The sequence below is a fragment of the Macaca fascicularis genome, chromosome 2 (assembly GCF_037993035.2).
Source record: "Macaca fascicularis isolate 582-1 chromosome 2, T2T-MFA8v1.1".
Classification (NCBI taxonomy): Eukaryota; Metazoa; Chordata; class Mammalia; order Primates; family Cercopithecidae; genus Macaca; species Macaca fascicularis.
In genome coordinates this window covers 181,225,855-181,246,142 of record NC_088376.1, presented here as the reverse complement: position 1 = coordinate 181,246,142, position 20,288 = coordinate 181,225,855, and the positions used below count along the sequence as shown (strand labels likewise).

The following is a 20,288-nucleotide window of genomic DNA, read 5'->3' as shown; positions in this document are numbered from 1 at the left end:
AACTGATAACCTTTTTTCCTTCTCTTCCTTGGTCACTCATAACCTTACTTAAACCAGAAAGAACGAAGAATCTTAGCCTTGGTATTTGGTTCCCTAAATGACAGTTGAACAATTAGAGGAATGGCATCTTTGTTCTTTATCTGTAAGGGAATAAAAGTGTTAGTTTTGGAAAGGACAACAGGGGTTTCCTTAAAGATCCTATTAATATAAGGGAAGGCCTTTTGAAAGAATGGGCTTATCACCTACAACATTTCCCTTTTATTTTAGCATGATTGCTGCTTTTTTCTAACTTTTTATTAAAAATATTGAATCTTTAGAAACGTTGCAGGAATAATAACAATGAACTCATATACCTTTAACTTAGATTCACTATTATTAATGTTTTGCCACATTTTGCTTTTCTTTCTCTGTGTTTATATGTATCTGTGTATAATTTTTTCCCCTGAACCATCTGAGAGTATGGTGCAGACATCATGGCTCTGCACTCCATAAACATGCCTCTTCTAAGAAAATGGACTTTCTCTAACATGTAACCATAATGATCACATTTGGGACATTTATCATTGTTATAGTACTATTATTTAATATGCAGTTCATATTAGATATTCAAGTTTCTTCACTTGTCCCAATAATGACTTCTATAGCTATCTTTTAAATTTTAACTAATTTAATCTATGCTTACACAGTATGTTTGGTTATCTCTTTAATCCAAAAGAATTCTTTAGCCTGTTTTGTTTTGTATGACATTGGCAATTTTGATGTTGCTGTTTTGTAGAATGTCCTTTACTTTTTTTTTTTTTTCTTCTCGAGACAGAGTGTCGCTCTGTCACCCAGGCTGGGGTGCAATGCAGTGATCTCAGCTCACTGTAACCTTCGGCTCACTTTACTTCCTGGGATCAAGTGATTCTTGTGCCTCACCCTCCGGAGTAGCTGGGACTACTAGGCGTGCACCACCATACCTGGCTAATTTTTGTATTTTTAGTAGAGATGGAGTTTTGCTGTGTTGGCCGGGCTGGTCTCAAACTCCTGGCTTTAAGGAGATCCGCCCGTCTCGGCCTCTCAAAGTGCTGGGATTACAGGCATGAGCCAGCACACCCACTCTACTTTGGATTTGCTTTATTGTTTTCACTTTCCATGTGATTAGATTGAGGCTAAATATTTTGGCAGGAAAATTATAAAGGAAATTATGTTTTTGCAAGAAAATTATTGTACAATAATAATTATATAATTCTTATAACTATAGACAAGTAAATTGTATATTTTTTTCTTACCATAAAACTCTAAACTCATGAAAGTAGTTTATATGTGCTGTCTTAAAAATCACTTTATTTAAGCTATGAAATTCGATTATGCTCTAATGTGGCCAGGCCTGTATGCTTCCTTCATTACTTGTTTTTTGTCTGTCTCCTCTGTGTCAGCTCCATGAAGAAGGAGATGCTGTGTTTTGCTTACTGTAGTAGCCCTGGATTCTAGGACAGTACCTGGCTTCAGAAGCTTAAGAATTATTTGTTGAATAAACAATTTTTTCTGAAATTGAAGAAATAATAAAAAATGACTGCATATTCCCATATCAAGAGTTTGGGGAGTTAACATTTTATTTTTTTGTTTTTGGTCTAAGTACATGAGGCCTAGTTTTATTGTGACTCAGTTTCTGGAATAGTTGCCCTGAATTTTCAGTGCTTTTCTCCTTACCTCCACCCTCCCCCACGTTTTAATGCAGCCCTCCAAAAATAGAGTATGGATTCTAGACCAGGGCCTGTGCTAGGATGCAAAGATGAATGAGGCATCACCCTTGTCTTTGAGTAGTATATGTTTTATTGTATTTTACTTTTTTCCCCTGCTGCCTCCCTCGAGTAGTACATGTTTTAGTAAGGGGAACAGACACTAGAGAGTCCTGGTAATGATGAGCAAAGTACTGCATAAGTAAATATCTGGGGGCAAGTGTCCCATGTAGGACTCCTCTGAGATCTGGAAAAGGCCTAAGGAGTCAGATACATGACTTAATGCAGCATGAACTTGCAGCCTGAAAACTAGATAATGACAAAGTAGACATTCTTGTCAGTGTGAGCCATTCTCTGAGTCCGAGGGGAGTACATCATTCAAACCAGAATTGGTCATTTTGGAGTTTGCGCTCTTAGCAGTATACAGTGGAGTGAAATTTTAAGAATCAATTTAATTTTTTTCAGTTTTTATATACATATAACCTGCCTATTATAAGAAACCCAGTTTATTATTTGTGTTGGTTAACATTCATAAGTATGTTTCATCATCATAAGTCTCTGTGAAATTAGTCATTTTATCATTTGCAAGTAAAGACATATATCTGAAAATAAATGTTCCTGAACCTGAGCTTGTGCTTTTTTATTCCTCTTAAAGTGGTGTCAATATCAAAATGCCAATCAACTCCAGTGGACCTGATTGGGTAACTGTGATTCCCAGAAGAATAAAAGGTAAAAAAAAAAAAAAAAAAAAAAAAAAAAAAAAAGAATAAGCTTGATGATTTATTGTTTTTCTTACTAAGTGGGTTGAGGCTCTGTTGTTTCATTTATGCTGCAAAAACTTATATGCCATAGTTACTTCTGGTCACAATTGAAAATATTAAAAGTACTGTTTGATTTAAAAAATCAGATCTTACGTGCGTAATTATTGTTATTTTATTTTATTTTTTTGAGACAGGATCTTACTCTGTTACCTAGGCTGGAGTGCAGTGGCACAATCTTGACTCACTGCAGCCTTGACCTCCTGGGCTCAAGTGATCCTCCCACCTCAGCCTCTCAAGTAGCTGGGACTACAGGCATACACCACCACACCTGGCTGATTTTTGTATTTTTTTTGCAGAGACAATTTTTTGCCGTGTTGCCCAGGATGGTCTTGAACTCCTGAGCTCAAGCAGTCCTCCCACCTTGGCCTCCCAAAGTGCTGGGATTACAGACATGTGCATGGCCGAGTTTTGCTATTTATGCTCATGTAAAAATTTTCTTCTCTTGCCAGCCTTCTTCTGTTTGGCTCCTTGAGTCTTTGAACAATGTTGTCCAATGTGATAGCAACTAGTCACATGTAGTGATTCAAATTTAATTAAGATTAAATAAAATTCAAAATCTAGTTATTTAATCACACATGCCGAATAACTATATATAGACAGCATTTTATATAGAATTTATCCATCATCACAAAAAGTTGTGTAGGACATTGCTTTTCTAGAGATACTTGAGACATATGGGTAAAATTATAATGGAAATGTTTAAAATAAAAAACACTGGGTTGGAGAATAGCAGCTGTTCTCAAAGTGTGATCTGTGGATCCATGGCATCAGCATTACCAGGAGACCTGATAGAATTGCAGATTCTCAAGTCCCAGCTCAGACGACTGAAACAGAAACCCTGGCTGGTGGGGCCCAGCAGTTCATGTTTTAACAGACTTTTTGGGTGACTCTGATTTATTGCTGTAGAATATTAATAGTAAAAGAACAAAATTCAGAGCAGCAAATGTTTATGTTATGTTTTTGCAGAACAGATATAATTAGCTATCGTGATTTTTAGAAAGAAGGGATGAACGTTACTAATGAAGCTTATACAGATGGCGGGCAAGGTCCTTCTAGCTTTTATAAGTATATTAACTAATAGTACTCTACTCTGTAGATGTTGTAAACCCTTTTGCTTCAGGGGCTCAATATTTAATACATATGGATCAAGCAGAGTGGATATTAGCCACATGCCTTGTTTGAGTGGTGGGGAAGGAACTGAAAAGCAAGGACCATCTCAAGGGGCAGCCTCTTTTCAGTTTCTGCTCCTTTGTTACCATGTAGAAACAAACCCTATATGGGCAGATCCATAGATTTGTTTTTTCCAAGAGAAACCAGAAACTTTGATTTTTTAAATGTGATATCTCCAGATTTTAGAACATTGACATCTAATTCAAGACTTTGAAAATATTGTATGGGCTAAATGAAATCCGTTTGGCCCATATGCAGCCAGGGCACTGCCAGTTTATATCCCTTGTCTCTACTATTGTATGCCACAAGAATTCCCAGTCTTTTCCTGATGAAGAGCTGTTTTTGATTTACTTGAACCAAATGAATTACTAATTTTAGAGGCTTTGTATATGAGACTTCAATAATGGAAATATTTATCTTTTATCTGTTTGGGCCTTAGATTGCTTAGATTGTCAAGATGTCAGTAGACATGGTGTTCTTCGGTAGTACTGTGCTCTAAACACTCTCCATGTCTGATATCCTCAGGAGGCCCTCTCTCCCACTACTGGATCTGTCCTCCTTTCTCACAGTCTTCGACTGGCTTGCCCTTATTGTGATGTCCCTAGGTGTCCCAGGGATGGTCAGTGGGAGGAACTTTGGAAAGTTTACCTGTACCTGACAAGTCTTGAGGATCAACCAGGAAGTGGCTATGGTTTTATGATTTACTCTTCTGGTTAGAGGGAAGATAGATTTGGTAATTAGTGAGACTTTTGATATACTTTTAGAGGAAGGAAGTATGAATTTGTAGGAGCAGAATATCCTGGTTTTTAATAGGAAAACCATCTTCTTGTAACAGGTATATAACTGGAAAGAAAAGAGAAGGGCAATTGCTTTATGGAATATAGAAGGAACCCAGCTTGGCAGAACTTCATTGAATTTCACTCTATTGACCACCAGGGGGCACTCAAAGACCCTAAATAAAGGGCTCGTATTTTTCCTTCTTTTACTTCATTCTATGTAAACATTCTGTTTCTGCTTAAACTTTCACCAACTAATTTTAGCATTCATCAGGGTTCATCAGATCTTGCCTGTGGCAATGATTTTGGTGGCATTCTAATTGTGACTTTTAATGTCTCTCAATCTTTCAACGTTTATTAGTTGGAATTCTGCAAAGAAGAGTGGTCCCTTCTTCATTTTAAGTATTTATATCAGTGTAGACTCATGATAATTTCATTCTTTGGGTTATAATCCAATCCAATTCCATCATTATTTTATTTTCTTTTATTTTTGCTCAAATTGTTCCAGTTTTGGCAGTTGAGAATGCTTTCAGTTTGGCTTCTTTATGCCCTTTTGTCACCCTGTGTGCTCTCATCCTTTTGTTTGTTTTGAGCACTTCCTTTCTGGCACCACAAGGTATTTGGGGCTTGTGTTGTATTTTCTTTGCTTTAGCCTTAGAAGGGGTTTATAGTATTTGTACTTTTATTTCACTTATGAATTCTATATTTTGAAGTTTTTTTCCCCTATGAAATTGTATTTATGTATTAGCTAATTAATATTCTTACAAGGTAAAATTATTGTTAAGTTTCATATTTAGGTTGCTTGAGATTGCCAGTGCTACTGCTACTTGTGGTCATAATTCTAGTCAAAAGCAAGGGAAAACAGTTTGTAATTCTAGTTGACTACCTTATTAAGGGCAAGCATCTGGTTTATGTCAGATTTTCCTAGTGCCAGAATTACTGCTGAGTTTTCATTAGTACCTGTAATGTGGTCCCCAGATTATCACAGCTAAGTGGCTCAGGAACCTTGACAGATTCTAACCTCATCAACAACTTGAGGTTATATTTTTGGGGGGAACTTACTGAGAGTTTAGGATAAGACTCGATCTAATAGCAACAGTATAGATAAGAACAATGAAATTTTACATTTGTGTGTTATCTTTGTAGCTGTGGTAGGTTGAATACTAAGAGGACTTTCAGTGATCTATACTCTTACATAATCTCCTTCCTCTTAAGTGTGGGAGGGACGTGTAAATATGATGGTGTATCATTCCTGTGATTTGATTATGTTATATGACAAAGTTGACTTTAAGAGAGTGACATTATCCTAGGTAGACCTGACCTTAGATCAGATAAGCCCTTAACAGGGGCCATGTTCTTCCTGAAGAAAGAAGGATTCCATGTGAGGGAGATTATTTGTTGCTGGTTTTAAAGATGAAGGGGGCCACATGGCTAGGAATATAGGCAACTTCTAGGAGCTGGAGGGCATCTCCTGGCTGATAACCATCAAGGAAATGGGTCTTAAAACCACAAGTAACTGAGTTCTGCCAGTAACTTCAATGAACTGTTTTTGTTTGTTTGTTTTTTGTTTGTTTTTGAGACAGAGTCTTGCTCTGTCGCCTAGGCTGGAGTGCAGTGGTGCAGTCCTGGCTCACTGCAAATCTCCGCCTCCTGTGTTCAAGCGATTCTTGTGCCTCGGCCTCCCAAGTACCTGGGATTACAGGTGTGTGTCACCACTCCTGGCTAATTTTTCTATTTTGAGTAGAGATGGGGTTTCAGTATGTTGGCCAGGCTGGTCTCGAACTCCTGAGCTCAAGCAATCTGCCCTCCTCGGCCTCCTAAAGTGCTGGGATTACAGATGTGAGCGACGCGCCTGGCTTTGAATGACCTTTCTGAAGGCTCTTCTCAGAGAACACAGCCCTGATAACATCCTGATTTCAGCCTGTGAGACTGAGGAGAGAACACAGTTATGCTATGTCTCAAACTCCTGACCTGCAGATCTGCGGGTTAGTAAATGTCCCTTGTTTTTAAGCCAGTAAGTTTGTGGTGATGTGTTACACAGCAATAGAAAACTAATAAAATAACTACCATCTAGACCAAGTTATTGAACGTTTAGAACACACAGGATGTTTCCAGGACTCTAGCATGCGCTTTACTATTCACACTATTACAGTATTGAATTTTCACAGTAACCCTTCAAAATTACTAGTAGTTGACCCATTTTATGGATGATGTAACCGGAATCCAGAGATTTCACTTATTGTGTTATCATTTTGATTCCTTCTCTGTTAGGCTAGACTTTGAGGATGTAGTTAGGGAATAAGATGAAAGTTTAAATGATTTCTGAAGTCTCAGAGTTGGAGATGTGGAGACAGACTTAGACTAGGTCCTGTGACTCTTCATCTAGCATTTTCCCTACTGACCCTTAACCATGTTTAGGAGGTATGGCCAATGATGTCTTGATGCTTTGGTTTGCCTGCAGTAGTTACTTTTTTTGTTTTTTTTGAGAAGGTGTCTCGCTCTGTCACGCAGGCTGGAGTGTAGTAGTGTGATCTCAGCTCATTAAAACCTCTGCCTCCCGGGTTCAAGCAATTCTCCTGCCTCAGCTTCCCAAGTAGCTACGATTACAGGCACAATGCCACCATGCCTGGCTAATTTTTGTATTTTTAGTAAAGATGTCGTTTTGCATGTTGGCCAGGCTGGTCTGGAACTCTTGACCTCAAGTAATCCGCCTGCCTTGGCCTCCCAAAGTGTTGGGTATTACAGGTATGAGCCACTGTGCCCGGTGTACAGTAGTCAAATGTATCAACCTTCTAGTATACAGATCATGAAGTCAATGATAGTGTTTCATGTTATGCAGCAAAAATGAAACTAGGCATTTTATGGATGAGACCTCATCTGATATTGATTTCTAAAAAATGGCAGATAAATGTTATAACAAATGTGACAAAGCTATTTTATTTTTTTAAAATTTAACTAACTGGATGCAGATGTCAAAGGGACAAAGCTATTTTAAAAACAACTACTTTCCAATTGCTGGAAAAAAGAATTTGATATAGAATGTCTTTAACTTAGTTAACCTGGAAATCAAAGGGCCCATGTTCTGCATATAAAAATCATTTGAGGGAAGGAAGCCTCCTCAATATATCAGTGAAATGTATTTGTCTTTGTAAATGGTACCACATCTACCACTACCTGCCTCTATACTCACTGAGAAACTTTGTCAAGTCACTCTGTTACTTGCTTTCTTCATCTTTAAAAGATATTTGGACGGCCAGGCGCGGTGGCTCACGCCTGTAATCCCAGCATTTTGGGAGGCTGAGGCGGGTGGATCACGAGGTCAGGGGATCGAGACCATCCTGACTACATGATGAAACCCCATCTCTACTAAAAATACAAAAAATTAGCTGGGCGTGGTGGCGGGTGCCTGTAGTCCCAGCTACTTGGGATGCTGAGGCAGGAGAATGTTGTGAACCCAGGAGGTGGAACTTGCAGTGAGCCGAGATCGCACCACTGCACTCCAGTCTGGGCGACAGAGCAAGACTCCATCTCAAAAAAAAAAAAAAAAAGATACTTGGACTAGCTACTCTCTGAGGTCCCATTCAACAGTCTATGAATTCATAGAATTTCTATCTGTGTAACATTCTTAGCTTTCCTCTGTAAAATGCAGAGGTTTTAGGGTAGTAAAATATATAGGACAGAAAAGTAAATTTCCAGGGTTTCATAGGGGGAATTCAAGGCGTAAACTCAAACTCAAGCCATTACAATTGCTGTGTAGCTGGGCCCTTCTCATATTCCCAGCGCTTGGCAGAGTGTTTCTAACCAGTTCAATACACACTGTCCCCATTCCTCATCCTGCCTCATCCTATCCCTCCCTACTGACCTTATCCCAAGCTTCCTATGCTCATGGCAATCTCTGGTGCAGGGAATTGGTTGATCCCATTTCTTCTGTCTTGTCTTTTTTCCCCTTATAAACTGTGTACTCCCCGTTGCCCTGCCTTTTACTGTTCTTAATTCTGCAGACAATTCCATACCATAAAATGAAGGGACAGGTTTGCTGCACGTGCTCACCCCGCGGCCCTCCCCGCCCCGCTCCACCTCCATTCACGTTGTGTTCCTTTTGTCCAGCTCTTTCTGGATTATTTAGGGAAATTTCTCTATGCCTTTTTCTCCTTTGTTTTGTTCCATCTTTGGCCCTCCCTGTGGCTAATGGATTACACGGATGACACCCTGTTGAGGAAAAGGCAAACCATGGGCTTTAAAGAGAAGCCAAGACATTTTAGAGATACAGGGACGTTACTTTCAAATAATAAAAAATATCCCTTCTGGTTTTGCCCAAGTCTTCATATCTGCTTTTACAACCACCTCTGTTTAAACTTTTTTCTTCACCAGCAATTTTCAGGATAACCAGAAAGTTGAATAATAGCTCATTTTTATTTTTTTGTTTTCATTATTTTTATTCCATGTGAATAGTAAATTAGGGGTTATATCATCTATTTAGGAGACTTTCATATCTCAGCTATCTTACATGAAATGCATTCTGAGTTCCAAGAAACACCGTTTAAACAGCCACAGACTGCTTAAAAATCGTCTTAAAATTGTCAGGAAATGTTTTTGTCCCAACTGACCATTAGGGGGCAACATAGGTATGTGCATTTCATTTAAAAAATAGGATTTTTCTCATGTAACATGCAGCATGTTTAAAGAATTAATGTCAGATTTAGTCATTGATTTGCTTTCCTTGACTTAGCTCTGGTAGTAAATATAATTGACATTTGAATGGAAATGGTAATTGTTTCCTGTGTGAGGTATACTTTCCTTTATAACGCATATTTGACACAGAATAACGGAGTCTGCTGAATTAACAGTGGTAAAAAATGGTAACATCAAAATTACTTTTAATTCTTATTCTAGTAAATGTTTTCTGTGGGCCCTAGGTATCGTCTCTGGAGCTTTCTAGCTATGCCACTCGATGTACTGATATAATGAGGGAGCTTTGCACAAGGTGCAGTAACATGGTAAAGCTACACTTGATAACGTGTTGAGAAATTATTTCTGAACAAGCCAAGGAAATATTTACCCTCCCCCCCCAATTTTTCTTTGATAATCGCATTTGCCAAATAAAGCTTTTCTTTTTTTTTTTTTTTTGAGACGGAGTCTTGCTCTGTCGCCCAGGCTGGAGTGCAGTGGCACGGTCTTGGCTCACTGCAAGCTCCGCCTCCCGGTTCACGCCATTCTCCTGCCTCAGCCTCCCGAGCTGCTGGGACTACAAGCGCCTGCCACCATGCCTGGCTAAGTTTTTATATTTTTGGTAGAGACGGAGTTTCACCATGTTAGCCAGGATGGTCTCGATCTCCTGACCTCGTGATCCACCTGCCTCGGCCTCCCAAAGTGGCCAAATAAAGCTTTTTAAAATCAGCGTTCAGTTTCCTTTTCTACTTGGGCTCTGAACCTGCAAAGAATTAGCAGATGCCGAAGAAAAAAGATTAGATACGCACTGTCAAATAGAGCATCTTCTTTGGAGGGATAAAAACCAAAATAATTTGGAGTAACACAGATAATGTCAAGTCAAATAAACTAAAAGTAGTTACAAATAGGGGACTCAATTAAATTTCTGAGTTATGTAAGCATTTAGATTCCAAATTGTGGCTTAATAGGTGACTATAGAATGACTGGATTATGATAAAGGTTGTGTATGAAAATGATGTAAACTGGTGGTTTCTTAGAGATTGTAGGTTTGAATAATTGTTAGAAATGAATAAATATATATCTTCAAGAAAAAAAAAAAAAGGCTAACATCTATAAACATTGTCTTTGAGAAGTAACCTAGCACACAGTGGTTAAGATCGTGGGCTTTGGGCTCACCTGCTTGGGCCAGGTGCTGACTTTGCTGCTTACTAGCTCAGCTCTGGGACCCTGGTCAAGTTGTTTAGCTGTTCTGAAAGGCAGGGATAGCAATAGTAGCTGCTTTAAAGAGTTACTGTGAGAATAGGAGATAATATGTTTGCTCAGAATAGTGTCTGATGCAGAGTAAACTTGCAAGAAATATTAGCCATTACAATCTGTTTTGAAGCATATAACGTTTGTCGTTTCCACAGTGGCATTTTCTACAGGAGGTGTTAGGGCAGAAGGATGTTGACTCTCCCTCTGAAAGGTGTCCTTTTGCTTGTGTTATCATGTGTAGCTAGGTTACAACCAGGAGTACACATTGGTGATGTATTTTTAGCATTGTTCATGATGTATGAAGACTTTCTGAACCTTTTGTATTATGGAGAATAATCCGTTAGATTGTCTGCCATTAGTTTGTTCTCCATATTAAGTGATTTTTTTTGGAATTAAAAATAAAATTTGAAGGTAGGATTCATGGATTGTAATTTTGCTTTTAATGGGATGAAAACAGTGAGTGAATACCACTCCATATGTGTAAAATATTAGTCTAAGTTGTTACTTGCCTTGCAGGCATGTGGGTGAGAAACTGTTCTGTTCTGGGAGAATGCTGGATAAATGCTTATGTCCACACATTTTCTTGGGTTTTGTCTTCCTTTATATTTGGCTTTGATAAAAACATTTGTAATCAGGCTGGGCATGGTGGCTCACGCCTGTAATCCTAGCACTTTGGGAGGTCGAGGCAGGCAGATCACTTGAGATCAGGAGTTCGAGATCAGCCTGGGCAACATGGTGAAACCCTGTCTCTACTAAAAGTGCAAAAATTGGCTGGGCGCGGTGGCTCACACCTGTAATCCCAGCACTTTGGGAGGCCGAGGCGGGTGGATCACGAGGTCAAGAGAATTCAAGACCATCCTGGCCAACATGGTGAAACCCTGTCTCTACTAAAAATACAAAAATTAGCTGGGTGCATGCCTGTAGTCCCAGCTACTTGGAAGGGTGAGGCAGGAGAATTGCTTGAACCCGGGAGGTGGAGGTTGCAGTGAGCTGAGATTGCGCCACTGCACTTCAGCCTGGCGACAGAGTGAGACTCTGTCTAAAAAAAAAAAAAAAAAGCAAAAGTTAGCTAGGCATAGTAGTGCATGTCTGTAATCCCAGCTACTTGGGAGGCTGAGGCAGGAGAATCGCTTGAACCCAGGAGGTGGAGGTTGCAGTGAGCCAAGATTGTGCCACTGCACTCCAGCCTGGGCAAAAAGAGTGAGACTCCATCTCAAAAAAAATGTAAGTAGAGGGAATGCTGAAAGTCCCTCCTTTCCTTTCCGTCCACCAACATGCTCATGCCCATTTCAGATCTTCCCATTTTTGTACAAAGGAAAAACTTTTTTTTTTTTTTTAATTTTACTTTAAGTTCTGGGATACATGTGCAGAATGTGCAGATTTGTTACATAGGTATACATGTGGTTTGCTGCACCTGTCAACCCATCATCTAGGTTTTAAGCCTTGTATTTGTCCTAATGCTCTCCCTCCCCTTGCCCCCCACCCCCCGACAGGCCCCAGTATGTGATGTTCCCCTCCTTGTGTCCATGTGTTCTTGTTGTTCAGCTCTTGCTTACAAGGGAGAACATGAGTTGTTTGGTTTTCTGTTCCTGTGTTAGTTTGCCGAGAATGATGACTTGCAGCTTCATCCATGTCCCTGCAAAGGACATGAACTCGTTCTTTTTTATGGCTGTAGAAAACCTTTTTTTACTGAGGAGAAAAGTCTGGGATTTGAGATCTGACAGCAGGAAATGTTTCCCATATGCCATCAGGCTAACAAATACATGGGCATAATTGTTTCTTGGGACATTTTTCATCTATTGTTGGATGAGAATATTAAAATACTTGTTTTTCATTTTTCTTTACAGAGACTAACAATCTAGAACTATCTCAAGGCTTAGCAACTTTTCCTTCTGGGTATTATTATAAAGACCAGTGGAGGCCCAGAAAGTTTAAGATGCGTCAGTTTAATGACCCTGACAACATTACAGAGTGCTTGCAAAGAAAAGTGGTGCATTTATTTGGTGACTCAACCATCAGGCAATGGTTTGAATACCTTACAACGTTTGTTCCAGGTTGGTACTTTGCCTTTTGTTTCATAACCCTTTCCCACATCGGCTTTGAAATCAGCAGGCTCACTCAGGTGCCTGAAGAAAGGTTATCAGGTGAGGAAACATTTATTTCTCTGTAGGACTAAAGAGGTACTCGTACCCTGGAGAGAGGTGTGACAGTTTCTCATCAATAGCTGTGTTGTGTTGTACTCATGGAAGCACTGGGTTCTCATTGAGGTTTATGGCACTGATGAGCTGTATGACTTTGGACAAGTCATTTACTTTTTAGGGTTTCATTTCTCCATGTGTGAGATGAGACAGCTGGACCATGTCACTTCACAGGTGTCTTTCACTTCTAATATTATGGGTTGTAAATAGAGGTGGGCATTTCCAGTTGCTTCTCCCCTAGTTCTGTCTCATCCAGCTCCAAGTTTATAGTAGCTTTAAGTAGAAGGAAGCAGCCAGACCTGTGGTGGTCCATATTGCATCCTTGCAGCAAAGCCATCCCTGTGTCATCCATTGGGCCTACCATTGGTGTGACTCTGAAATGGAGTTGGCTCCTCCTGAGGGAGCCTGGGTAAGTTCCAGCATTCTTAACTTCTTGATTTCTCTGCTTGGCTCTGGGGCTATTCTCCACACTCAGAACAAACCCCAGTGGTTGGAGGCGCACTCCTTCTTCACAAGGGCATTCTTCTCTTTCTGGAAGGGGTGTGGATGAGGTAAGGAAGGAGGGATCCTGAAGGAGCAGAAATAAAGACCCTGCTTACAATTTAGAGAGCTGATAAATGGTTTTGTGGGAACTGTTTTTAATGGCTGTGTGTGGGCAAGGCTTTTAATAAAGTAAAGCCTGATAGTTTGTTGTGAGTTGTTTGTGTTTTTTTTTTATCAGCTCTTTATTTGTTAGGTCAACTTAGTTTTATTTATTGATTGATTGATCGAGGTCTCCCTCTCTCACTCAGACTGGAGTGCAATGGTGTGATCGTGGCTCACTGCAGCCTCAACCTCCTGGGCTCAAGTGATCCTCCCACCTCAGCCTCCCAAGCGTTTGGGACCACAGGTGTGAGCCACTGCACTCGACTAATTTTTTGTATTTTTTGTAGAGACAAGGTCTCACTGAGTTGCTCAGGCTAGTCTCGAATTCTCATGCTCAAGCAGTCTGCCCGCCTCCACCTCCCGAAGTGCTGGTGGCTCACACCTGGCCTCAACTTAGTTTTGAATTGAATTTTTAGAAGGAAAGGAGGAAGTAGATATTGTCCCCAACAGTGTAAAGTCAATTCCACTTTTTGTTTTGCTTGTTTTTTAAATGGAGACAGATATAACTAAGCTTTGTTTGATAAAGTATAAGTTATACATTAGGAGAAGGGAAATACTTTGTATGGCATGATGCTAGACAAGGTTTGATGTGATGCTGACCAGCGGGGGCCTTTCTAGGTGTCTGTAGTTGCTTCTTAAATTCTAATGATGTAGCTTGGTATTTCCTTTGATAGCAAGGATCACACTGACTATTTTGATCACTTCCCACCATATGCTTTACAGACATATCTTCACCTGATAAAAATAAAGCCTTGTGTCAGTGCTTGATCTTAATCAAAAGAAAGTGGTAGCTTGAGCTTTTTGTTCAGTTAAAATGGGGCTGAATGCTAAGTAGTAGTTTGGTAGGAAAATCTAGAAGAGAAGCCTGGAAATGCAAGGAGAAAAAAGTGAAACCTACTTTAACCCTTAAGAAGAATATATGACAATTTTATATATATATATATATATGTATCTATATATATATATATATATTTTTTTTTTTTTTTTTTTGAGACGGAGTCTCACTCTCGCCCAGGCTGGAGTGTAGTGGTGTGATCTCTACTCACTAAAACCTCTGCCTCCCAGGTTCATGTGATTCTCCTGCCTCAGCCTCCCAAGTAGCCGAGATTACAGGCACCCGCCACCACGGCTGGCTAATTTTTGTATTTTTGGTGGAGACGGGGTTTTACCTTGTTGGCTAGGCTGGTCTCAAACTCCTGACCTCAAGTGATCTGCCTGCCTTGACCTCCCAAAGTACTGGGATTACAAGCATGAGCCACCTTGTCCATCCTGTAGGACAATTCTGTTCTGATGTTACTTCTTCAAAATTGACCGTGAACTTCCTGAGGGCAAGGACTATAGCTTATCCATCTGAGCATTGCTGGCTTGTAGCACCTATAGCAGTGGGCACTAAGTAGGTGCTTAGGAAATATCAGTTGAATTGGATTGTCAACATTTACTTAAGGCACTTAAGGGAATATTTAGGGATATGAGACACATCTTCTTTCCTCATGGATGCACATACTAAGTGATGAATTATACAGAGTTTTTTGGAATAACAAGGAGTCCCACTGATTCCTGGGACCTTCAGAATGTCTCCAGGCAACTGGGCCTTGAAATACAACTTAGAGGGAGAAAAGCGATGCTATCTGTGTTATTCTCATGATAGAGACGGAAGTTTTTCAATAGGACATTAACATGATTTTTCATCTACAGGGTAAAATTGAAAGTCAAAAGAAACAGGGTTGCTTCTTTCTTTTGCTTATTGCATAAACAGGTGTTTGTTTTCTTTCTTTTTTTTTTTTTTTGAGATGGAGTCTCGCTCTGTCGCCCAGGCTGGAGTGCCATGGCCGGATCTGAGCTCACTGCAAGCTCTGCCTCCCGGGTTCACACCATTCTCCTGCCTCAGCCTCCCGAGTAGCTGGGACTACAGGCGCCCGCCACCTCGCCCGGCTAGTTTTTTGTATTTTTTAGTAGAGACGGGGTTTCACCGTGTTAGCCAGGATGGTCTCGATCTCCTGACCTCGTGATCCACCCGTCTCGGCCTCCCAAAGTGCTGGGATTACAGGCTTGAGCCACTGCGCCCAGCCACAGGTGTTTGTTTTCACTTTTCAGAATTACATTTGAACTTGCTTTAATTTTATTTTTAAAAACATTCTTTTTAAATCAGCAAATAGGTATATTTATGGGGTACAATGTGATATATATATACTGGAATTATTATATCAAGTAAATTAACATATCCATCACCTCACATACTTACTTTTTTATAGTGAGAACATTTAAAATCTCTTAGCAGTTTTGAAATATACGGTACATTATTATTTATTATGGTTACCATGTTGTGCAATAGATCTCTAAAACATTTTCCTTCTGAGACCTTGATTAACATTTCCCCATTGCACCTACCCCACTAACAGCCTCTGGTAACCACTATTCTACTCTCTACTTCAACTTTTTTTACTTCCACATATAAGTCAGTATAAGGCAAATACTGCATGAAGTTCCACATCAAAGACATCTGTGTGTGGCTTATTTCACTTAGCATAATGTCCTCTAGTTTCATCCATGTTGTTACAAATGACAGAATTTCCCAAAAGAAGTATTTGGTTACTAATATGTGCTCATAAAACAGAAGTTAAAGCCCTTGTCTTGAAAGAAATAATATTTATCTGTTAGGAGAATAAAATGTAAATGCCAAGTTGATTTTTATAAATTAAATGATCATAAATAGTCACTTCTCAAAAGAAGACATACGTACAGCCAACAAACATATGAAGAAAAAGCTCAATATCACTGATCATGAGAGAAATGCAAATCAAAACCACAATGAAATTGTGGTTCTCACACCAATCAGAATGGCTATTATTAAAAAGCCAAAAAATAACAGATCCTGGTGAGGTTGCAGAGCAAAGGTAACACTTTCACACTGTTGGTGGAAGTGTAAATTAGTTCGACCATTGTGGAAAGCAGTATGGCGATTCCTCAAAGAGCTAAAAGCAGAACTACCATTCGACCCAGCAATCCCATTACCGGGTATATACCCAGAGGAATATAAATCATTCTGCCATAAAGACACATGCAAGCAAATGTTCATTGCAGCACTGTTCGCAGTAACAAAGACATGGAATCAACCTAAATGCCCATCAATGACAGACTGGATAAAGAAAATGTGGTACATATATACTGTGGAATACTATGCAGCAATAAAAACAAGATCATGTCTTTTGTGGGAGCATGGATGGAGCTGGAGGCTATTATCTTTATCAAACTAGCACAGGAACAGAAAACCAAATACGGCATGTTCTCACTTACAAGTGGGAACTAAATGATAAGAACTTATGAACACAAAGAAGGAAACAACAGACACTGGGGTCTACTTGAGTCGAGGAGTTGGGAGGAAGGAGAGGAGCAGAAAAGATAACTATTGGGTACTGGGCTTAAAACCTGGGTGATGAAATAATATATGACAGATTTTCCTATGTAACAAACCTTTACATACACCCCCAAACCTAAAATAAAAGTTAACAGAAACTTTTTAGACATAGATTAAAAAAATTGCAATGATCAGTGCAAATAGCAACATTTCTTGGCCTAATAATTAGAGAAAAATGGGTTATTTTGTTTTTCAGGCATAGACAGGTGTAGTGTAGAGTCTTATCACTGATGGTGTTATTTATAATGAATGTTATGTTTATGTAATAATTTAAATAATAAACGTCTTAGAATAAAGGCCCATTGATACAAAAGGGGGCAGAGTTCAGTGAAATAGGTATTCCCTTTACATTTATATTGTACCTTTTTGTTGTACTTAAAAAAAAACTTGTTATTTAAAGCCACTTAATAAGGTATAATCAAAATATATGTGTGTGGTTTGAAGGTTTTTATGAACTTGAGTTTTCCTTGTTTCAGATTTAGTGGAGTTTAACTTGGGTAGTCCCAAGAATGTGGGTCCCTTCCTTGCAGTGGACCAGAAGCACAACATCCTGCTCAAATACCGCTGCCATGGTCCACCCATCCGCTTCACAACCGTCTTTAGCAGTGAGCTCCATTATGTGGCGAATGAGCTGAATGGCATTGTGGGAGGGAAGAACACAGTGGTTGCCATAGCTGTATGGTCTCACTTCAGCACCTTCCCTTTGGAAGTGTACATCCGGCGGCTCAGGAACATCCGTCGAGCAGTGGTTCGGCTCCTCGATCGAAGCCCAAAGACCGTGGTGGTCATCCGGACGGCCAACGCCCAGGAGCTGGGACCTGAGGTGAGCCTTTTCAACAGCGACTGGTACAACTTTCAGCTGGACACCATCCTTCGGAGGATGTTCTCAGGGGTTGGAGTATATCTCGTCGATGCCTGGGAGATGACCCTGGCCCATTATCTACCGCACAAGCTGCATCCAGATGAAGTTATTGTGAAGAACCAACTGGACATGTTCTTGTCCTTTGTGTGCCCCTTGGAGACCTAGCCTGGGAGACCTAGCCTGTCTTGGAAGGGACTGGAGGAATCATATTCAATGACCTTCTCAATTGACCTGAGTTACAGAAAGTGGCCCCAGTGAGAGCTGACTGCCATTAATAGGCATAAAATTTCAAAAAGATCTGGACTTTATATGATGACTTACAAGGAGCTTAGAAAATGCAGGTTACATTTATATCTACCTATAGGATTTTATCTAATCTTGACTTAGCCATGGTAGAACTCTTAACAGCATCTACACACTGTATTGCTCTTATAACCAAAGATGCTAATGAGTGTATTTGAATTAGCTTCTCCTGGGAGGGTTGATTACTTTGCTAAAGAGTATGAAAAATATTCTGATGGAAGGGACAAGTTTGGTTGGTAGTAGAGTGTTTGTAGCTTATCTGGTAAAGGAAATGGAGTGCATCTGCATGCATAGCACAAGTAGTCCATCTTCTGGCGGTTAACTAGAGAAAGCTTACAGTCAGAGGCTCTTGTGAATGCACTCAAGACTGCTGTGTCTCAGGAGTTTCTCTTGATGATCTACCTTTTCTGAATTACTTGAAAAGGCCAGTGTGCTTGGTTCGAGTTTTTTAGTGGGAATATTTACAATTTCCTGCTTTTATCTAGAAAAGAGCAAAAGGGAACTATGAAAGCAGTATATATAAAATCTGTGCTTTGGAATCGACATTTGCATTTGGTGATTTTTATTTGATTCAGCTAAATTTTATGTGTTGAATACTTACTCTAGAATAACTACTTTTGGAACTGGAAGGGGGAAATCTGTAAATGGAAATTTATTTTTATGATCTGAAATTTGAGGGTTTTAAGAATTGACTTTTGTGTAAAGAATGCTATTGTATTATAAAGCTGTGGAAGTTTTTCCCACCAGTTTCAGGTGTTTTTTTTTTTTGTTTTTGTTTTTTTGTTGTTGTTGTTGTTGCTGTTGTTGTTATTTTGAACTACTTACCACAATTAGAAGTTAAAATCTAATTAGAAATTAATAAGCTATTAAAATTCATGACAGGTTTTTTTTTTTTTTGGTATTTTTTGATTTGGGCATAAAAGGCACACCCATTCTCTCATGCTTGGAAGAAGCTGCTATTCCTACTGCCTAGCTAAGAAGAATGGAATTATTAATTTTATTTGACTTATTAATTTTAAATGAGTTTAGTTAATTTGGGATCATTTAGTAAGTACTCTTTTCTTTTTGAGCTATGATAGATTATAGTCTAGTTTAAGTTGCTCCTAAGTAGACAGATGAAGAAACTAGGGAGGTCTTAAAGAGAAAGACAGATGCTTGAAGTATGAACGATATATACCCTTAGAAGAATGGGTCAAATAATTTGCATTTTTAATTTAAAATAGGAGGGCCCCAGATCTTACTTTCCTATCCTTGAGGAACACCTTCAAGTTTTTAAAGTATTTTTTGGGGAAAGAAGATTTTTAATTGTTTCTGAGTCTAATGAGGCAATAAAATATATTAAAATAGTTTAATTTTAAATAATTTAATTTTAATGGCTTTACAGTACCTAAGGATCACTTGTAATATCTGACAAAAATGCAGAATTAAGAGTCATGGCAGGGTGTGGTAGCTCAAGCCTGTAATCCCAGCACTTTGGGAGGCCAGGCAGGAGGATTGCTTGAGGCCAGGAGTTTGAGACCAGCCTGGGCAACATAGTAAGATCTTGTCTCTACAAAAAATAAAAAATGATCCAGGCATGGGCGGACAGTCCCAGCTACTAGGGAGGCTGAGGCAGGGTGATTGATTGAGCCCAGTAGTTCAAGGCTGCAGTGTGTTATGATTGCGCCACTACACTCCCGCCTGGGCAATGGACAGGAGATCTTATCTCTAACAAATTTTGTTAAATAATAAAAGAATTAAGGCCAGGCATGGTGGCTCCCACCTGTAATCCCAGCAGGGATTACAGTCTTGGGCGGCTGAGGAGGGCGGGTTGCTTGAGGCCGAAAGGGGCTTGAGCCTGAGTACCATGGTGAAACCCCATCTCTGCCAAAAAATACAAAAACTAGCTGGGTGTGATGGCACCCACCTGTAGTCCCAGCTACTTAGGAGGCTGAGGTGGGAGGATCGCCTGAGCCCAGGAGGCAGAAGGTTGCAGATGTTGCAGTGAGCCTTGATTATGCCACTGTACTCCAGTCTGGGCAACAGGGCAAGACCACCCTGTCTCTAGAAAAAAAGAAAAAAAAAAAAAAAAGAGGGACCATGATGCCTCTGGGATTTATGGAACCAACCTTTGTGGCAACTGCTTTAGTGATTCTGATGCAATGGTGGTATTCCACACTTGAAGAAACACTAAGAGAAGAGGTAAGCTAGAATGAGGCAATAAACATGGCTTGTTTATTATTTCAGGGGATTTACCAATAACTGGTTTAATTCTGTTCATGATCCAGTAGTGTAGGTAATATTAGCTCCATTTTATAGATGAGGAACTCAAGTTTCGATTTGAAATAAGGTATTTGAAAAAAGTCCATATCCCTTTTCAGCTAAAATTGTGAGACTTTCATAAAGAAGGGTTTGTATTTATTTATTTGTTTTTGAGACAGAGTCTTGCTCTTTTGCCCAGGTTGGAGTGCAGTGG

General features: G+C 39.6%; 1 protein-coding gene across 18 annotated transcripts in view; it reads left to right on the top strand.

The window, feature by feature from the left end:
• The window catches only part of NXPE3 (neurexophilin and PC-esterase domain family member 3), a 41,778-nt gene extending 23,199 nt beyond the window's left edge, over positions 1-18,579 (top strand). For 11 of the 18 annotated variants that reach the window (XM_074033546.1, XM_015446510.3, XM_074033549.1 and 8 more), the window contains 3 exons: positions 2,377-2,450; positions 12,258-12,464; positions 17,145-18,579. In XM_074033546.1, coding sequence (XP_073889647.1) covers positions 2,377-2,450; positions 12,258-12,464; positions 17,145-17,695 — 832 coding nt within the window. In that variant the 3' untranslated portion in view covers positions 17,696-18,579. The remainder of the gene's footprint in view (positions 1-2,376; positions 2,451-12,257; positions 12,465-17,144) is intronic. The other 7 variants (XM_074033552.1, XM_074033542.1, XM_074033545.1 and 4 more) reach the window with 2 other exon arrangements.
• The last annotated feature ends 1,709 nt before the right edge of the window (positions 18,580-20,288 follow it).